Source organism: Phaseolus vulgaris, chromosome 9, assembly GCF_051622355.1.
Source record: "Phaseolus vulgaris cultivar YP4 chromosome 9, ASM5162235v1, whole genome shotgun sequence".
NCBI classification, from domain to species: Eukaryota; Viridiplantae; Streptophyta; class Magnoliopsida; order Fabales; family Fabaceae; genus Phaseolus; species Phaseolus vulgaris.
In genome coordinates this window covers 32,687,807-32,703,277 of record NC_143506.1, presented here as the reverse complement: position 1 = coordinate 32,703,277, position 15,471 = coordinate 32,687,807, and the positions used below count along the sequence as shown (strand labels likewise).

The 15,471-nt window shown below is 34.3% G+C and overlaps 1 protein-coding gene and 1 non-coding gene across 2 annotated transcripts; one reads left to right on the top strand and one right to left on the bottom strand.

Moving 5' to 3' along the window:
- Nucleotides 1-2,520: 2,520 nt before the first annotated feature.
- On the top strand, nt 2,521-7,495 carry LOC137820902 (uncharacterized). The gene is made up of 9 exons (XR_016515653.1): nt 2,521-2,801; nt 3,164-3,297; nt 3,420-4,930; nt 5,011-5,373; nt 5,466-5,547; nt 5,685-5,751; nt 6,411-6,596; nt 6,709-6,769; nt 6,891-7,495. It is a non-coding gene; the product is annotated as an uncharacterized LOC137820902 (transcript).
- A 1,345-nt stretch (nt 7,496-8,840) lies between these two features.
- TRM4 (LONGIFOLIA protein) lies at nt 8,841-15,013 on the bottom strand. The gene is made up of 5 exons (XM_068624273.1): nt 13,855-15,013; nt 13,223-13,293; nt 10,717-12,825; nt 10,441-10,591; nt 8,841-9,848 (listed from the first exon to the last, which is right to left on the bottom strand). The coding sequence occupies exons 1-5, from the start codon at nt 13,997-13,999 to the stop codon at nt 9,022-9,024; spliced, it is 3,303 nt and encodes a 1,100-aa protein (XP_068480374.1). The 5' UTR covers nt 14,000-15,013; the 3' UTR covers nt 8,841-9,021.
- Nucleotides 15,014-15,471: the final 458 nt, after the last annotated feature.

The following is a 15,471-nucleotide window of genomic DNA, read 5'->3' as shown; positions in this document are numbered from 1 at the left end:
TAGACTATAGCAGGATAGACCCTATATAAACTTGTCAATGTTGATTGAACAATACATATGCTAGGTTTTCATTTGTGTGAATCTTTTGTATATGCACACTTCCTTCCTCTACTCCTTCACAAATGAAGTGATATTGTATACCTACGTGTTTTGTACTGTAATGAAAGGTAGGTTTCCTTGCCATGTGCAATGTATTCTATCTTTTCTTGTGTGTGCAAGTTCCTCCATTAATTTTTGAATCTTTATAGCTTTCTTGTATGTTTGAGTAGTTGTCATGTACTAAATATTTGTAGTAGTAGACAAAACTACAACATTAACTTCAATAACCAACTTATTATCCCTTTTGCCATATAGACAAATACATGTAAAAATGTACTAATATCTTATAACATCTCTTTTGTTAAAAGACATAAGATGAATGTATAAACTAACAATGAATTTATTTTACTCCATTGCCTAAATAACTTAAAAATGTGTATTTATTAATTTTAATAATGTATTTTTATTTCATTAAAATTGGATTTTTATCTTAAAAAGGAATTAGTACAATTATTTTTTTAATCGGGACAAAATGACCCTTGTTCCTGTATATCTTAAAAACAAATGAGGAAGTTTAAGTTAAATATGTTTTTGTTGTTGGTTATTACTTTTAGAAAAAAAAACTAATTTATTTAAAACTTAGGAATTATCATATTAAAGGTATCCTTTCTCCTCATGTTCAGCAAAATGCAAGACAAGTGAGAAAATTTAACATTTTATAATATAATCAAATAATCATATAAATTTTATCTATATATTAAATATGATGACACAATAATTTGACAAGGTAATTGGATGTTACAATATCTATAACTTTATCAGTATAATGTATAATAAATAACTTATTTAATTATATTATTTTCATATAATAAAGAATATATAAAGTAAAAAGTAATATATATGTTAACATATTTAATTTTTCTGTTTTAAGTTATTGGATTTTATTTGTTTGGTCCAACTTTTTTTTGTTTCAGTTAGGTTTTAATTTTTTTTTTTTATATATACACCATGTATTTTATTCTCTAAGAGTTTTATTTCTTTTCTCTATTTTTGTCTCTTTTACTCATTGTCTTTTTTTCATTTGCAATTAGGGTTCATCAAAGCCTCTCTTTCTACATTGCGAATGAAGAACTTTACTACACTTCTCTCTGATATTTATTTCTCCTTTGTTGTTCTTGGTTAACTTTTCTGTTCTCTTTCAAAATCTTGATTGGGTTTCAAAGTCTCTAAGACAATGTCTAATGAAAACCCTAGTTTCCATAGTCGCACTATTACATGCATATTATATGGTGATACTGAGGTTGTTTGTTTTCGCAAAGTGGGTTTTTCTTCTGGTGATATTAAAACCTCAAAGTTTTCTTCTACTATAAAACTCTGCACTTTTTGTAAAAGTTTTAGCCACATTGTCGACACATGTTATAAAAAGCATGAGTTCCCTCCTGACTACAAACTCACCAATAGGACATCCTAAACCAACCTAACACTTTTTTCCTGAGATTTTTTTCTTCTAAAGAACAGGATGTAAAGGGGATTCAACTTACAACACAGCAGTGTCAATTCCTGACCAACATTTTGCGTAAACAAAAGCTTGAGGATTCTGCCCCTCAAACTCAAATTAATCAAGTCAGTACCTTCTCTGTGAATGAAATCTCCATTACTGAGCAATCTTTAACCATAAGTTTCTCTCTTCACTATCTGCTAGTGTCACGAATCATACAATTTAAGGATTTTTACTACTTGCACTAAAATTAAACTTGTCTTAATTAGTCTCTCAAATGGTTAAACAAACAAAGCTCAATAACTTAAAAAAAATATGTTAACATGTTGGAGATTCCACATCGACTAGAGATTAGGACATTTCATTATATATAAGTGTGTGCAAACCTCACCTCATAAGCCGGTTTCATGTGGTCGAGTTAGACTTAAATCCATTTCTTAATATGGTATCAAAGTCATTTGCATGTTGCAGTATATTTTCACTAGTATTTATATATTTATAAAGAAATGAGTATTTTACATAAATAAAAATTAATTTAATTTATTAAATATTGTTTAAAAATACTATTAAAATTCGATTTTACAAAGTATATTAAAATTAGATAATTTTATTCTTCACTAAACTAAAATAACATTCTAATTTGATAAAAGAAATATAATGCCACAATTTTTTCACTTAAAATTAATTGTATAATTTATTCAGTTAAAAGTAATGATCCATACTTTTAAAAATATTTCTCTTTACTTATTATTATTTTTAAGCAACTTTTACAAAATGACTTATTTTCTAGAATCTGAATTATTTCAGTGTAATAGAAATGAAACACACCTTACCTTACTGAAGCACATGTTTCCACTAGTAATTTTATAACGAGTTTTATTTTCGTAAATTTTTTGCTAACGGATTTTGTACTGAGAAAAGTTCAGCGACCGTGTTGTTCTTTTCCCTCCAAAATATAACCTTACGCCGGCACCGGTTATCCTAGTACGACATTGATAATAATGAGAATAGTAATTAAAGTTGTTAAAATGGATAAAATGTTGTTGTGAGCGATCAGGTAGCAGCTTTATAAGATCTCTGATTGGTGCTTTAGTTGGTGTTTGAGATCAACAACAGATTAAACCCTCCGGAGGATAACATTCACATGCTGTTCAAACCCAAACCCTAAAACTATAACACTTCGTTCAATTCGTCAAATCCACCGCCGCCGTTTCAACTTCAAAACCCGTCTCTCTTTCTCGTGATGTTTCGAAGCTGATTCTAGGTTGATTTTTTCTTTCACTCTCTCGTTCTCTTCATTTTTCAATAACAATCTGTATGCTTGTAATTTCTTTTTACCATCTTTGTTACTTTTACTAATGAAATAAGAAGTGAATCTGAGCCCTCTTTTATGCGTTGTTGTGCTTTTGGGTTTTCATTTTCAGCGGGAAGAAAGCTTGGTACTTTGTTTCATCTTATATTGTTTTATGTAAACACAATGACAATAAGAAAGAAAAGATGTTCATGTGAAACTCAGTAGGAGAATTGTTGTGTGCAGTTAATTATGGATTCAGAATAGTGACAAAAGAAATCATAATGTTGTGTTGGGTTTCTGTTTATCTAAACATTTGTGTTTTGGCTATTCAGTTGTCGTTTCTTGGTTTGCATTGGTGGATTTATGACCGAGGTTTTAAAAATGAATCTGCAGTCTTGATTTTGGCCGCAGTGTGTTTTTGGGCACCTGGAAACGCCATTTGCCTGTAATTTCCTGCAGTATCAAGGTTGGGGTTGAAACCACAACTGCCACCTTAATTTAAAACTTTGTTTAGAACACCATTTGAAGTTCTGCAACTTTTTTTTGGCTGTTTTGGGCTGATCTCGTGTCGACTGTTTATTTTTGCAGGCTTTTAGGGGAAGTGACTGAAAGAAGCTTTGGCAATAGATTGGAGTATAGATTCCATAGGTACATTCAATTTGAAAATTTGAAGCTTGTTGTAAGATATATAGATATAGATACAAAGAAACGTGGATTTTCTGGGTGGTCATGTAACATATTTAGATATAGAGAAAGGTGTTTTTGCTGGGTGATCATAGATTATCACTATCAGTTTGGCTGTGTATTGGGAGCTCTGCATATTTCTTGTCTAGGAGGTGTTTTTCCATTTTGGGATCTGTGATTGATGGATGTAGTAAATGATTTGCATATGGGTGGTTCAACTAGTACGGAGGATGTAAATTTGTCACAGAAGCGGAAAATGCCAAAAAGGAAGAAGCAAGGTAATGCTGTTGAGTGTGAAGGTCCTGATTTTTCACTGGATAATTCTTCACCGAAGATGGATGCTACTATAAATCACCCATTAGATGAGTCCCCAGCTTTGCCTAATTTCTTAAGTTGCCAAATAATTGTAGAATTTAATTCGACAAAGCAGAATGAGAAGGGTAAACGGAAGAAGACAACACATAATCCTATTGAAGGCAATAATAGCAGTTGTGGCACTTCAGAGAATACTTTTTCATCAAAAGCTTCCACACCTGCATTGGATATGCTGTCAGGACTTCCAATTCAATGTTTTTCTACTGATCCAATAACAAGTCAATCTTGTGAGGAATTGGGTTTTTGTCAGGGAGATGATGAAGAAAAGGAGCAGAAGATGATCGATACAACTGCAGCAAAAGCTTCCTCACCTGCAATGGATATGCTGTCAGGACATCCCATTCAATGTTTTTCCTCTGATCCAATAACAAGTCAATCTTATGAGGAAGCAGGTTTTTGCCAGGGAGATCATGAAGAAAAGGAGCAGAAGATGATCAATACAACTGCAGAAAAGCATCATAATGTTCCAGAAGTAAGCGGCAACCACATTTTTGTTGCAGCAAGTCCTGAGCCTTTTGCAAAAAAGTGTGTGCCAGAAGTTGTAAAATTTAATATAGAGCATAGCATAAATGATAACATTTCCAACCTGGAGGATAAGAATAGTTTTGTAAATGATACAAGTCTGATGAAGGAAGATGTTGATGACCCAGCAGATTATGATTTGTCTGATAAAAGCATGTGTTACAAAGCCTGTCAAAGGAGACAAATGGTTAATGCTGATTGTAGAAGCAGTGGTTACCCTAGTCCTGAAAGTCCTAACAACGAACCGACTTTTCAGGATCATGACAAAGATGATTCACACAAATTTTCTGATGGATCATTGAGAGTTGGCTTGATGGGTGTAGAAACAAAACTTTCAATTGATCAAGTTGCCTCACATAGTGGAGATGCAGCTGAGGGAATAAAGTTGAGCACTGACATCATTAATGAGCAAAGGTTTATGACTAATTCTATTGTAGACATTCCTGTGGAGCATCTCAAAGCAGATGGTAGACAACTGGATAATACAGAGATTACAAGAAGCGATCTGTGTTGTGCAGGTAATGTTTCTGATGTAAGATTAGACACAGTAAGGTATGATCATTTAAAGATTTTATAATTGTCATTGTGTGTTTTTCAGGTGAGCAAATAGAGTTGAACACTGAGAACATTAATGAGCAAAGATCTATGACTACCTCATCTGCAGTTGACATTCATGTGGAGCAACGTGAAACAAATGGTAGACAGTTAGATCATGCGGAGATTACAAGAAATGATCTGTGTTGTGCAGGTGATGTTTCTGATTTAAGCTTAGACACCGTAAGAGATGGTCATTTAAAGATTTCACAATTCTCACTAGACAGAAGTGTTTCTGGCAACCGAAAGAAGAAGCTTCTCATCCTTGATGTGAATGGACTACTTGCTGATTTTGTCAGTGTTAATGTCACTCGTACAAGATATAGACGAGAACCAGAGCCAGACTTTGTGTTGAAAGGGAAAAAAGGTAACATGGTCAAAAATCTGGTTTCGTCATTCCAAAGTTCTTATTTTGGTCTAGGTTGAATTTGACTGTCATGTTATTTTTTCCTTTTGCAGTCTACAAGAGGCCCTTTTGTGAGGATTTTCTACAGTTTTGCTTTGACAGATTTCATGTAGGAGTATGGTCTTCTAGAGCCAAGTATTTGCTAATCTATGACTGATTTTTGTTTATTATTTTGACCTAGGCTTAAGTTGCAATCAAAGACTTGTCGATTTGTATTTAAGCAATAGAAAAGTGGTCTTCATACTTTTTTTTTATTTTGCCACTATTGGCAGGAGCAATGTTCATGAAGCAATCAAATTTCTCTTGGGGAAATCTGCATCCAAACTGCTCTTTTGTTGGGTAATCTGATCCAAATCTTTGTAGCTTTTAGTATAATTTTAGGGGCTTTTGGTAGGGTATATAAGTCTGCAATAAGTAATTTCTTTTCCTCAACTTAGTCTTAAGAATTAGGTACATCTTTTATCTACGTGTACTCTATTAACAATTTTAGTCTATAAATGGTCTTTTGTTTTATGTGGGCCAGATGTTGAATGGTTATTGAGATTGATTTGTAATTCCTTGCATATTGAATTATATAGGAAATTTTGTTAATCAAAACAAATTGTTAATTTAAAAAATTGCTGTCTTTCACCTATTTAATTTTTCTCATTTTATGTCCTAATTATCAGTATCCAAACAGAACATATATTGGCGGCATTTAAATATATGATGGAGTTACATGATAGTTTAATAATCTTCAATCACCAAGAAAATTATATAGCTCTAGCAAACTTTTAATTATAGTATTCTTTTGTTTGAATTTCGTGGGTGTGTATGGATTTTGATATAGACAAAGTCAAATTGGAGTGATATTTTAAATCATAATTGCATTTTAGTAAGATAATTGTTGTTTCATCATTATAAATGCAGTTACATTACAGCCTGTAAAGGGTTACAGTTATCTTCATTCCTTGGAACTTCTCTAGACGCTTTTAATCTTTGTATAATGTCATATGCAGAATCAGTCCCACTGTACTACAACTGAATTCACTACTGTTGAGAATATATACAAGCCCCTTGTATTGAAGGAACTTAGAAAGTTGTGGGAAAAGGAAGAACCCGATCTACCATGGGAGAAGGGAGAGTTTAACGAGTCGAACACATTATTATTAGATGACTCCCCTTACAAGGCACTAATGAATCCTGTAAGCTCTCTTATTTTTGTTTTCCTTTTATTATGCAGTAAGCTTTACTTTCTGCTGTTGACATCCATATTTCCTCCTATTTTGTCACTTCACCCTTGCAATTTATTTTCAGATGCATTCAGCGATATTTCCTTATTCTTACCTGTACTACAACACCAGAGACTCAGAATTAGGTAGGACAGTCTTCTGCACATCTTTCTCTCCTTTACAACCCTGCACTCTTTAGCAAATAACAAATGCTTTAAGCATATTGATGTGAAATTCATGTTAAGCCTCTCATTCTTCTGTTCACAGGACCAGGAGGTGATCTTCGGGTTTATCTAGAAGGGCTGGCTGTGGCTGAGAATGTGAGAAACTACGTGTCAGAAAATCCTTTCGGCCAACGGCCGATAAGAGAAGCAAATCCATCCTGGGGTTACTACCGTAGAGTTATAGAATCAGTTCAAAGAAGCCAAAAGGCTAGGCCTTCATCAACCGGGTAGGGAGATCATTGCTTACAGAACAATGCATGATGAAAGCTGTGGAGATAGTTTATCATTCACATTGATGATACAGGCACTGCATTATAGTTCTATTTTTTTCATAATTTTTTTACCTTCTTGGAACGTTTTTGGTTTGCCGTTGGAAACCACTGAACGCGAGTTTAGAGCTGGTCAAAATTGATTGTAGTTCACTATTGTGTCAAACTTGGATTAACAGAATAAACTAGAGTCTCATTTGAAGCCACTTGAGGAAGCTTTTGGATCCACAACAGAAGATGCAATGCAAGTCTATTAGGTATAATTTTCCTCTTCCATATATATCCTTTTTGGACATGGGAGCTAGTTAATTGTAAAATTATTTTGGAAGTTATGTCATAACGTGACTTAAATTTATTTAAAGCTTTAAAGGAGATTTCAGTCACTAAATATCATTTTTTTTATTTGGTTCTGCGTTTTCAAAAATTATAATCTAATGCTTTCTTTTTTGCTTTCTAGTCCCTGTGTTTTCTGTTACTCTTCAATATTTATTTTGTCCTTTGAATACTGTGTTTATATTTATAGTTACTTAGAAATATAATGGTTGTAAAACAATCTTCATCTTTATGTTAATATTGTTAATAATTTTCATATTGTTTTCACTCAATCTTAGCACGCAAATTTACTAAAATTATCTTTATTATTCTTTCCTACATCTATATATGTAAGGTTGCATACTTTTATTATTGTGCTCAATATAAAAAATAAATGAAGGCACAATATAAAATAAAAAATACGAAGTTTTTTCTGAATAGTCTATTTAAGAAAAAAGAATTCCTCAATAAACCCAGTTTCAATTTATTTATTGTAATAGAAAGTTTCACCGTGGAGGTGGAGTAATAGAAATCATTGTCGAAAAAACTGATTTTTGTAACATTGATTATTGTATATATTTTTTAATTTCTCCTCAGAATTTGCTAATTCTCCCACCAGATCAATTTGATCGGTACCCATCATTTTTTTAAACCCCAAATTGTCCTTCTTTTGCATTTAGAATGAAAAAAAAAAAACTTTCTGATTTTAACCTCCTGAAGACATTATTGTGTTGAGAATTGTCATATGGAAGGTACATTCCAGATATAAATATCTGAAAAAATAAGAGTAAAATAGACATTTTCTAGGATGTAGAGGTCTTGGGTTAGATCATAATTGGTTCTGGTGCTATCCCTCGTAATTTAGCTCATTTATGTATTATAATTTAATATTATTTTTTTATATATTATAATTTGATTTTATTATTAGCTGATATGGAATCTTTCATATTCTTAATAACTCTCTTTTATATATATATATATATATATATATATATATATATATATATTATAATTCGACTTTATTCTTAACTAATATAGGATCTTTCATATTCTAATAGTTATTATTGAGAAAATGTTTATTACTTAATAACCTACAAAAGTTAATTAAATTATAAGATGAGAATTGATGTCACTTATATATTATTATTTCCTAGATAATGTAAGATCTTCTATAGTTAAAATAGCAATGTTTATATAAGTATAAAAATTATTTGTTTAAGAAACCATTCAAAATCGAAATCATAAATTGGAAGTTTTAAGAATTCATTTAAGAATTCACGAATCATGCATCATTCTGCAGCAAGAGACAGGCTTAAGCAGGGTATAGTAACGTAAGTTGCAAGGTATTCATGGCATGAAAATTAAGAACCATTGCCATCAACTCAATATGGATGAATAGATAAGCCCAGATGTTTCAAATTAGGAACCTTTAGTTTTTATGTATTATGTATGCCAAAAAATCCATGGTATCTCAAATTTCTTTACATCTTGGCAAAAAAATAAATAATCAAAGCTCTAATAAGCAAACTTATATGCCTTAAACCAAGAAAATTATATATCTAATATCAGTGAGAAAGGTAATAATTGAACAAACTACTTTCCAAATAGCTTTCTGCGCCTAACAGATGGCTTGACTCGCAAACCAGATGATTCACCAATCACAACCTCATCTACCAAGTCCTTGAATATAAGTCTCTCAACATCCAACACAACCCCAGGTAAATAACCATGAAAGTCTGTCCAACTTTCTGAGCCATGCATAACATCTTGACACAGCATACTTTTCAGATCATCATCTTCATCTTCTAAGCAGCATTCTGGCTTCTTGGCTTGAATTTTTTCAATCTCGAAGCATAGTTCTTTAAGAAGCTTTTGAGCACTCAAGGTTTTCTTAGTGAGTCTGTTACTGTTAGGCAGAAACCATGGCTCTGGGGACAAGCCTAATTTGGCACCAAGAATCTCATTCACAGAATCAAAGATGAATTTCCTGTGAAATTTCTCTTTGTTCAACTTCAAGTTAGCCTCTTTTTCGGGGCTGCTTTCTTCTTTTGAAAGCAAACTACTTGCCTTGGTCTGTTCCAAGACAAGGAATAACTCAGGATTTATGGGATTACCTGAGGAGTGAAGTTGAAATGTCAGCAACTCGGAACTCAAATCTCTGAGTAAGAGGCCCGAAGCTAATAATATTTCAGAAATGTATCTATGATCTGGATTTGTGTTTTCACATAGCGAAGCAATGTAATCAATTCTAGCTTCATCATGACTGGAGTTCAGCCGTCGAAGCTTCTGGACAAGGTGATCTATGTTCTGTAATTTTTTGCGATTGATCTCTCCCGATCCCATGCTGTTAAATGAAAGGCTCTCTGCTGGGTTCCACTGATCTTTAATCTCATTTTCTTCGGATTCTTGAGCATCATCACCTGCAAAATTTGATATTATAATTAGAAAGGTGAAAAAATTTCACATACTTTTGGACAATCATGACACATACAAGTGATATTTATTGGGCAAATCTTCAGGATGAATTTCAGGACATGCAGATAAAGCAAGGAAGAATGTACAAAGCCAAAGGCTTCTTAATGTCATGGCCCATAATAATTTTCAATTTCTAACGCTTGTGCTTGTTCTCTAGCTGGTGGTACCAATACCACTGTTACCTTTAACAGCAACTAATTCCAGATGCACATACACTTAATATCACTTGAGGCTCATTGAAAAACTAATGATCCAATAGAAAGCAATATAATTTCTAGGGGGGCAAATCTTACATTTATTTTTATGCACTATCGCCAATAAAAGCATGATCAACTTCGAGTTATCATATTGTTACCACTTGTCAGTCCCTCATTTAAGAAAACATTTCAACTTTTTACTTGTTAAACATTTCAAAAATAAAATGGTAAGAGTAAGACAAATTTGCAATCCATCCTAATGCTGATCTGATTCTGAAAAAAGGAAGATTTTTTCCTACAATTTTATTTAGTATCTTTATCTAGAAGACAGAAACTATACCTTTTGAATCTTCAGATATCTGCTTTACTGGGGATGGCACATCATCTCTGTACACAGATCCATCAAGAACTGAGATAGGACTTGGATGTTCCGGGGCATCTGTTCCAAGTTCTGCAACTGACTCATCCTCATTCAACCTTGGAGTTGATTTCTGGAACAGTAAGCAAGATGTGCACATTATCAACTGCTAAGGAATATACTATTTGCTTAAATTTTCAATTTTATCACATTGCGCTAATCAGAAAGCTAGAATATAAAGATGAAAATAACTCCTACTTTCTGCACTGTCTCTGAAATCAATTGCTTCACAGCCTTCAAAGATGGACTTTGGTTGTCATCATTTTCAACAGACTGCAAACTACTTGTGACTTCCACTTCCATCTTAGAGTTGACAGTTAAACTGTCTGATTGCAGAGAAGTTTCATCCCCCAGGCAACATAAACTTCTTGATTCATTGCTTATCTCACTGAGTTGCTCGTCACTATGTCGCGAGTTGAGGGTTTTGGGTCTTTGCTTCCCACCTGGTGAACCTGACTCTGCTGCCTTCTTACCAGATTGCCTTCCATGTTTGGTGAAATCTGATGGTGGAGCAGGTGGACGAGATCGCTTCTCTAACTCCAACTTCTTCTGTTGCAATCTTGGGCTCACAGTTCCTGAGTGCTTCACTGAACTTTGGCTACTTTCTTTTAGATGTTGTTGAGACCTAGATTGAGATTGTGCAGATCTTGTAGTCTTACTACCATTTGCCTTCTTATCAATGGAACTGGCAGAAGCATCCCGATGAATGTTTCTGGGAGACTGATCTTTTGCTACTCGAGTAGCAGATGTACTTGTTTTATTATCTACATACACACCACCATTCTGGTGTTTATGGGAAACAGAAAGACCACCAATCGGAATGACTGAAGAAGCAGGAATTGCAGTTTTCTCAACAAGCTTTGCTGGTTTCATAATAACTATTGGGGATTCAAAAGCCCTTGCTGATTCAGATCCCTTGAGCGTGGATGATAGAAAATTGTTTCTCTGAGTATTTTGTTGCCTTACTGACCCGGTATTCTGATCTTGGCTGGTAGCTTTTGGTTCATAGTCACTTTGACTTCCAACAGCATTTGGAGCTTGTTCTTCTTTTCTGCTCTCTAATAGTCCCTTTTCTTGCATTGCTTCAAGTATCTGTTTTAATGCTCTGAGATCCCTTCCAGATTGTTTGAATTCAAGATCCTTCAATCTCTTCTCTATCTCACTATAAACTGAAGGAAAGGAATCTGGTGCTCTCGCTGGAGCTTTTACACCCCTTAAATTCAGTTTCTGGGAGCTTCGATTTCCATCTTGCTGCTTCCATGGTGCTGGTTCAATGGGAAACCTTGAACTTGAGATGGGTTTCATAACTAGGTCGGGATTTTTTCGCCGTGGGGAAGTTGGGTCTTTCAAAGAAATTTTTGGAGAATGAGAAACTCGGAGTGGCCTGGTGGGTCCTTTTTTTGATGATCTTGGAAACTGACCATTATCTTGTGCTGAGTAAGTTTCAGTTGAACAATGTTGAGTGTCACCAGCCAAAGCGGAATCCGGTAACGCTTCTAAGCCCATTAATTTTGCCACAACACCAGGTGGACGACTGGGGATTGTTGAAGGCTGTTGTAGGGTAGGGAATTTGTCATTTGATGTGGATGTGCCAGTGTAAACGTTTCTTGACGGGTGAGTGGCTGAGTCAGAACTATAAGGGCGGAATGAACCTTCCTTACTATCCAGTGAAAGTCTAGGAAGCTCTTTTAGTTTTGGCATAGATTTGATGGTGTCTCGTGATTCAAAAGATAAACGACTTATTTCTTTACCTTCATAAGCAAACCAAGAAGCATCCTTTGAGATCGAATGCCAGGGTCCATCTTTTACTTCATGTGATGATCTTGGAAGTTCTTTAGTTTCTGCATAATACCAAGGCGCTTCTCTAAGTTTAGCAAGGACTCGGATAGACTCCTTTAGATCAATAGGCACACTTTGTTTTCCATCTATTCCAACTCTATAAGATCCATCAACAAATTTGGGCAACTGCATAGGACGTGGTGAATCCCTGTGCTTCATGGCATTAATGGCAGATTCTTCTTTGCCTGTAGTCTTCACTGACAGTCCTCGGGCTTCCCTATACATAGAATCTTTCACCACATCCCTCAGGTCAAGGGAGTTACATCCAAAATGGGAAGAGATGGTTGGTTGATTCATGACTGCATCCCTTGAAGGAGTTTCAGGAAAAAGAATCCTGTCAAATGGTGCATCTGCTTCAGCCTTACAATCCAAAGAGGACACTGATGATGAACAAGAAGAAAATGATGCTCTTGATGATTCGGTTGAAATTCTCTGCCTTTCGTTCACACCCTTGTTTATGCTAGTATCCTGCAATGAATTCAGTTTGCTACATAAGTCCAGTTTCATGTGCATTCTGTCATATTTCTTGATAGTTAAAATACATGCATCAGCATTAGAAAGCATCTGTTCATACATGAAATTTTTAGAAACAAATGATTGTGCAGAAGTCCATGAGATGAGATGAGATGAGATGATAAATCTAGAAAATGATTAAAACACTCTCAAGTCTTAACCTTCTACATTTGTCTCCAATAAATGGCAGTTAAATTCAATCATAAGTGATGGATAACATATCATAGAATCAGTAAATGCATACTCATATGGTAACAAAACTTTTCTGCTTCAATTTAAATCCTAATTCAATCATTTTTAACTTCAAAACAGTAAAATATGTTAAAAATGTGGGTGAAAAGGAGGTTCATACAGTTGTTGTTTGGCGATGGTGTATGTTATTCGAATCTCTTTCCAAGCTTCCATCACTGAAGTGCGAATTACCTAAGGAAAACATAAGCATTAGATGCAAGTTGGCAAATACTCCAATGAAATTGAAACATATGACCAAGAGCCAACATGGTGATGCAAATGACATCAACTGACCATTTCACAGAGGTTCACCGCATACAACACAACAAAGATTTAGATTGAACTTACAGTTAATAAAATAAATAAAAAATCTCATTCAAAAAAATCTATCAAAAATAATCTTTCAAGGCCTTGTAATGTTAATGAATACAGAGTAAAACGAATTACCTGATGATACAAAATTTTACAAAAAAAAAAATGCAAAAACATCCCCCAGCTCTTCCAAACTGTGAAAATCAGACGCTCATTCATAAAAAAGCAAAAAGAAAAAAAGATACGATATGCAAATGCAACTAACACTGATATAAGATTGGCATCCATGTGATAAAATCAATTAGTAATCAGAATTATCACTAAAGTCAACGTCTTAGATGATAAATCTTATCAGAGATTGGCAAGTGGGAAAACTAAATAGACAAAACAAAAAACACAACTGAATTTGTAAAATTGAATATGTTCCTATCAGGGGAATACCAGAAGGAAGCCTCTTCTGTGTAGTGCGGCGAGCCGTGAGAACATGTTGACGATCAAAGAGTTGGAAAATCCCAGTCATGCATCCTATCTGCTTCTGCAGATCTGGGTTGTCATCTGCTAAAGATTGCAGGAGTTTTGCTGCCATATCAACCTTTTTCCTTTTCAATTGAACTAGACCCCTCAACTACCACAATCAGTTACACCCTCTTCATTAAAGCTGTATGATTTATTACTCTTAAATCTACTCACACAGCACTGCGAAGTGCAAACCCCTTTTGGAAAAGGAATATTATTCTAGTGTAAAATATAACAATACAGAATCCAGAACTTCACAAGCTCACAAGCAACATCACTATCCTGAAACAAAATCCGTTGTGCACAGAAGATAAACTAAACTATCCTCCTCTCTTTTTCTCAATTATATGCAGTCCTACCCCTGACAATCACAAAAAGAATGAAACAGTTTCCACAGTTTTGTAGTCCCAAATGGAGGGAAGGGAAGCATTCAGAAAGATAGATGCTTTCCCAGTTGCAGGTAAACAATTTCCAACAAAAATACAGAAAATACCATCCAGCCAATTTCCCCAAAATTCTACAGATTTGGGTCCTCACAGCATGAAAGGTGAAAACTTTATCTCACTGAAGCATACACTTCAGTTTTTGGTGGTCAAAGTCACCCCCACAACCTCCTCAGCGCTTGCAAAAGCAAAACTGCAAGATGAAAAGGAATGTCCCAGAAAGCTTAATCCTTTTGGCACCCCAGCTTGAAGGAAAACCTTGATGAGTTTCACAGATGAAACCACACAACACCTTGTATGACAACAGCCACAAACAATGCAGATAAAGAGAGAGAGTAATAATCCAGCACACTCTTACAGTGGACACAAAACAAGCAGAGGAACAATGCCAAGGTGTCTGTCTCAATGGAAGGAGAGACAGAGATAAGAGAAAAGGGTGTTTTTTTCTTAATATTTTTTTTTTCTTGGGTATCTTAAGAATGTGCAATAACAATCTGGTTAGAGCTGGCAGAAAGGTTTTTCCTTTATTTAATTTAGTTATTTGTATTTTTATGAATTTGTTAATGTGTTAGTGGGGGAGGAAGAAGGGGGTGAAATGTTTGTGTGGGTCAGATGTCACGTAAGCTCATCTAAGAGATCACAAGTCCATGATCCATCCATGTGGGATGAAGATGTGAGGGTCTGGAGCTGTCTGCATCTGCATGTGATCCTGTCAGGATACAAACAGAATAGGGAGAGTGGGTGGAATGTGTGTTACACAAAAAACTCTCTTCAACATAACACAAATCTTCCAATAAAATATTTCCAATTTTATTTATTTTTCACAACATTATATCTTTAATGTAACTTTGAATATACTTATTGTAACAATCAATAATTTATCTATAGTTTATGAGTGGACCATGTATACTTATTTTATAATATTCTTCTTACATACCCTATTTTTTTCTTTAGAGGTTCTGAATTGTGAAAACAAAAGGTTGACTCTCATCCAATCAAACATTTGAACTAAAAAAATAATTAATTGATTACTAACATTGTAGAAAGTATTAAATGAAATTACATATTAATTTTTTTGGAAACAAAATTGCAGAATAAT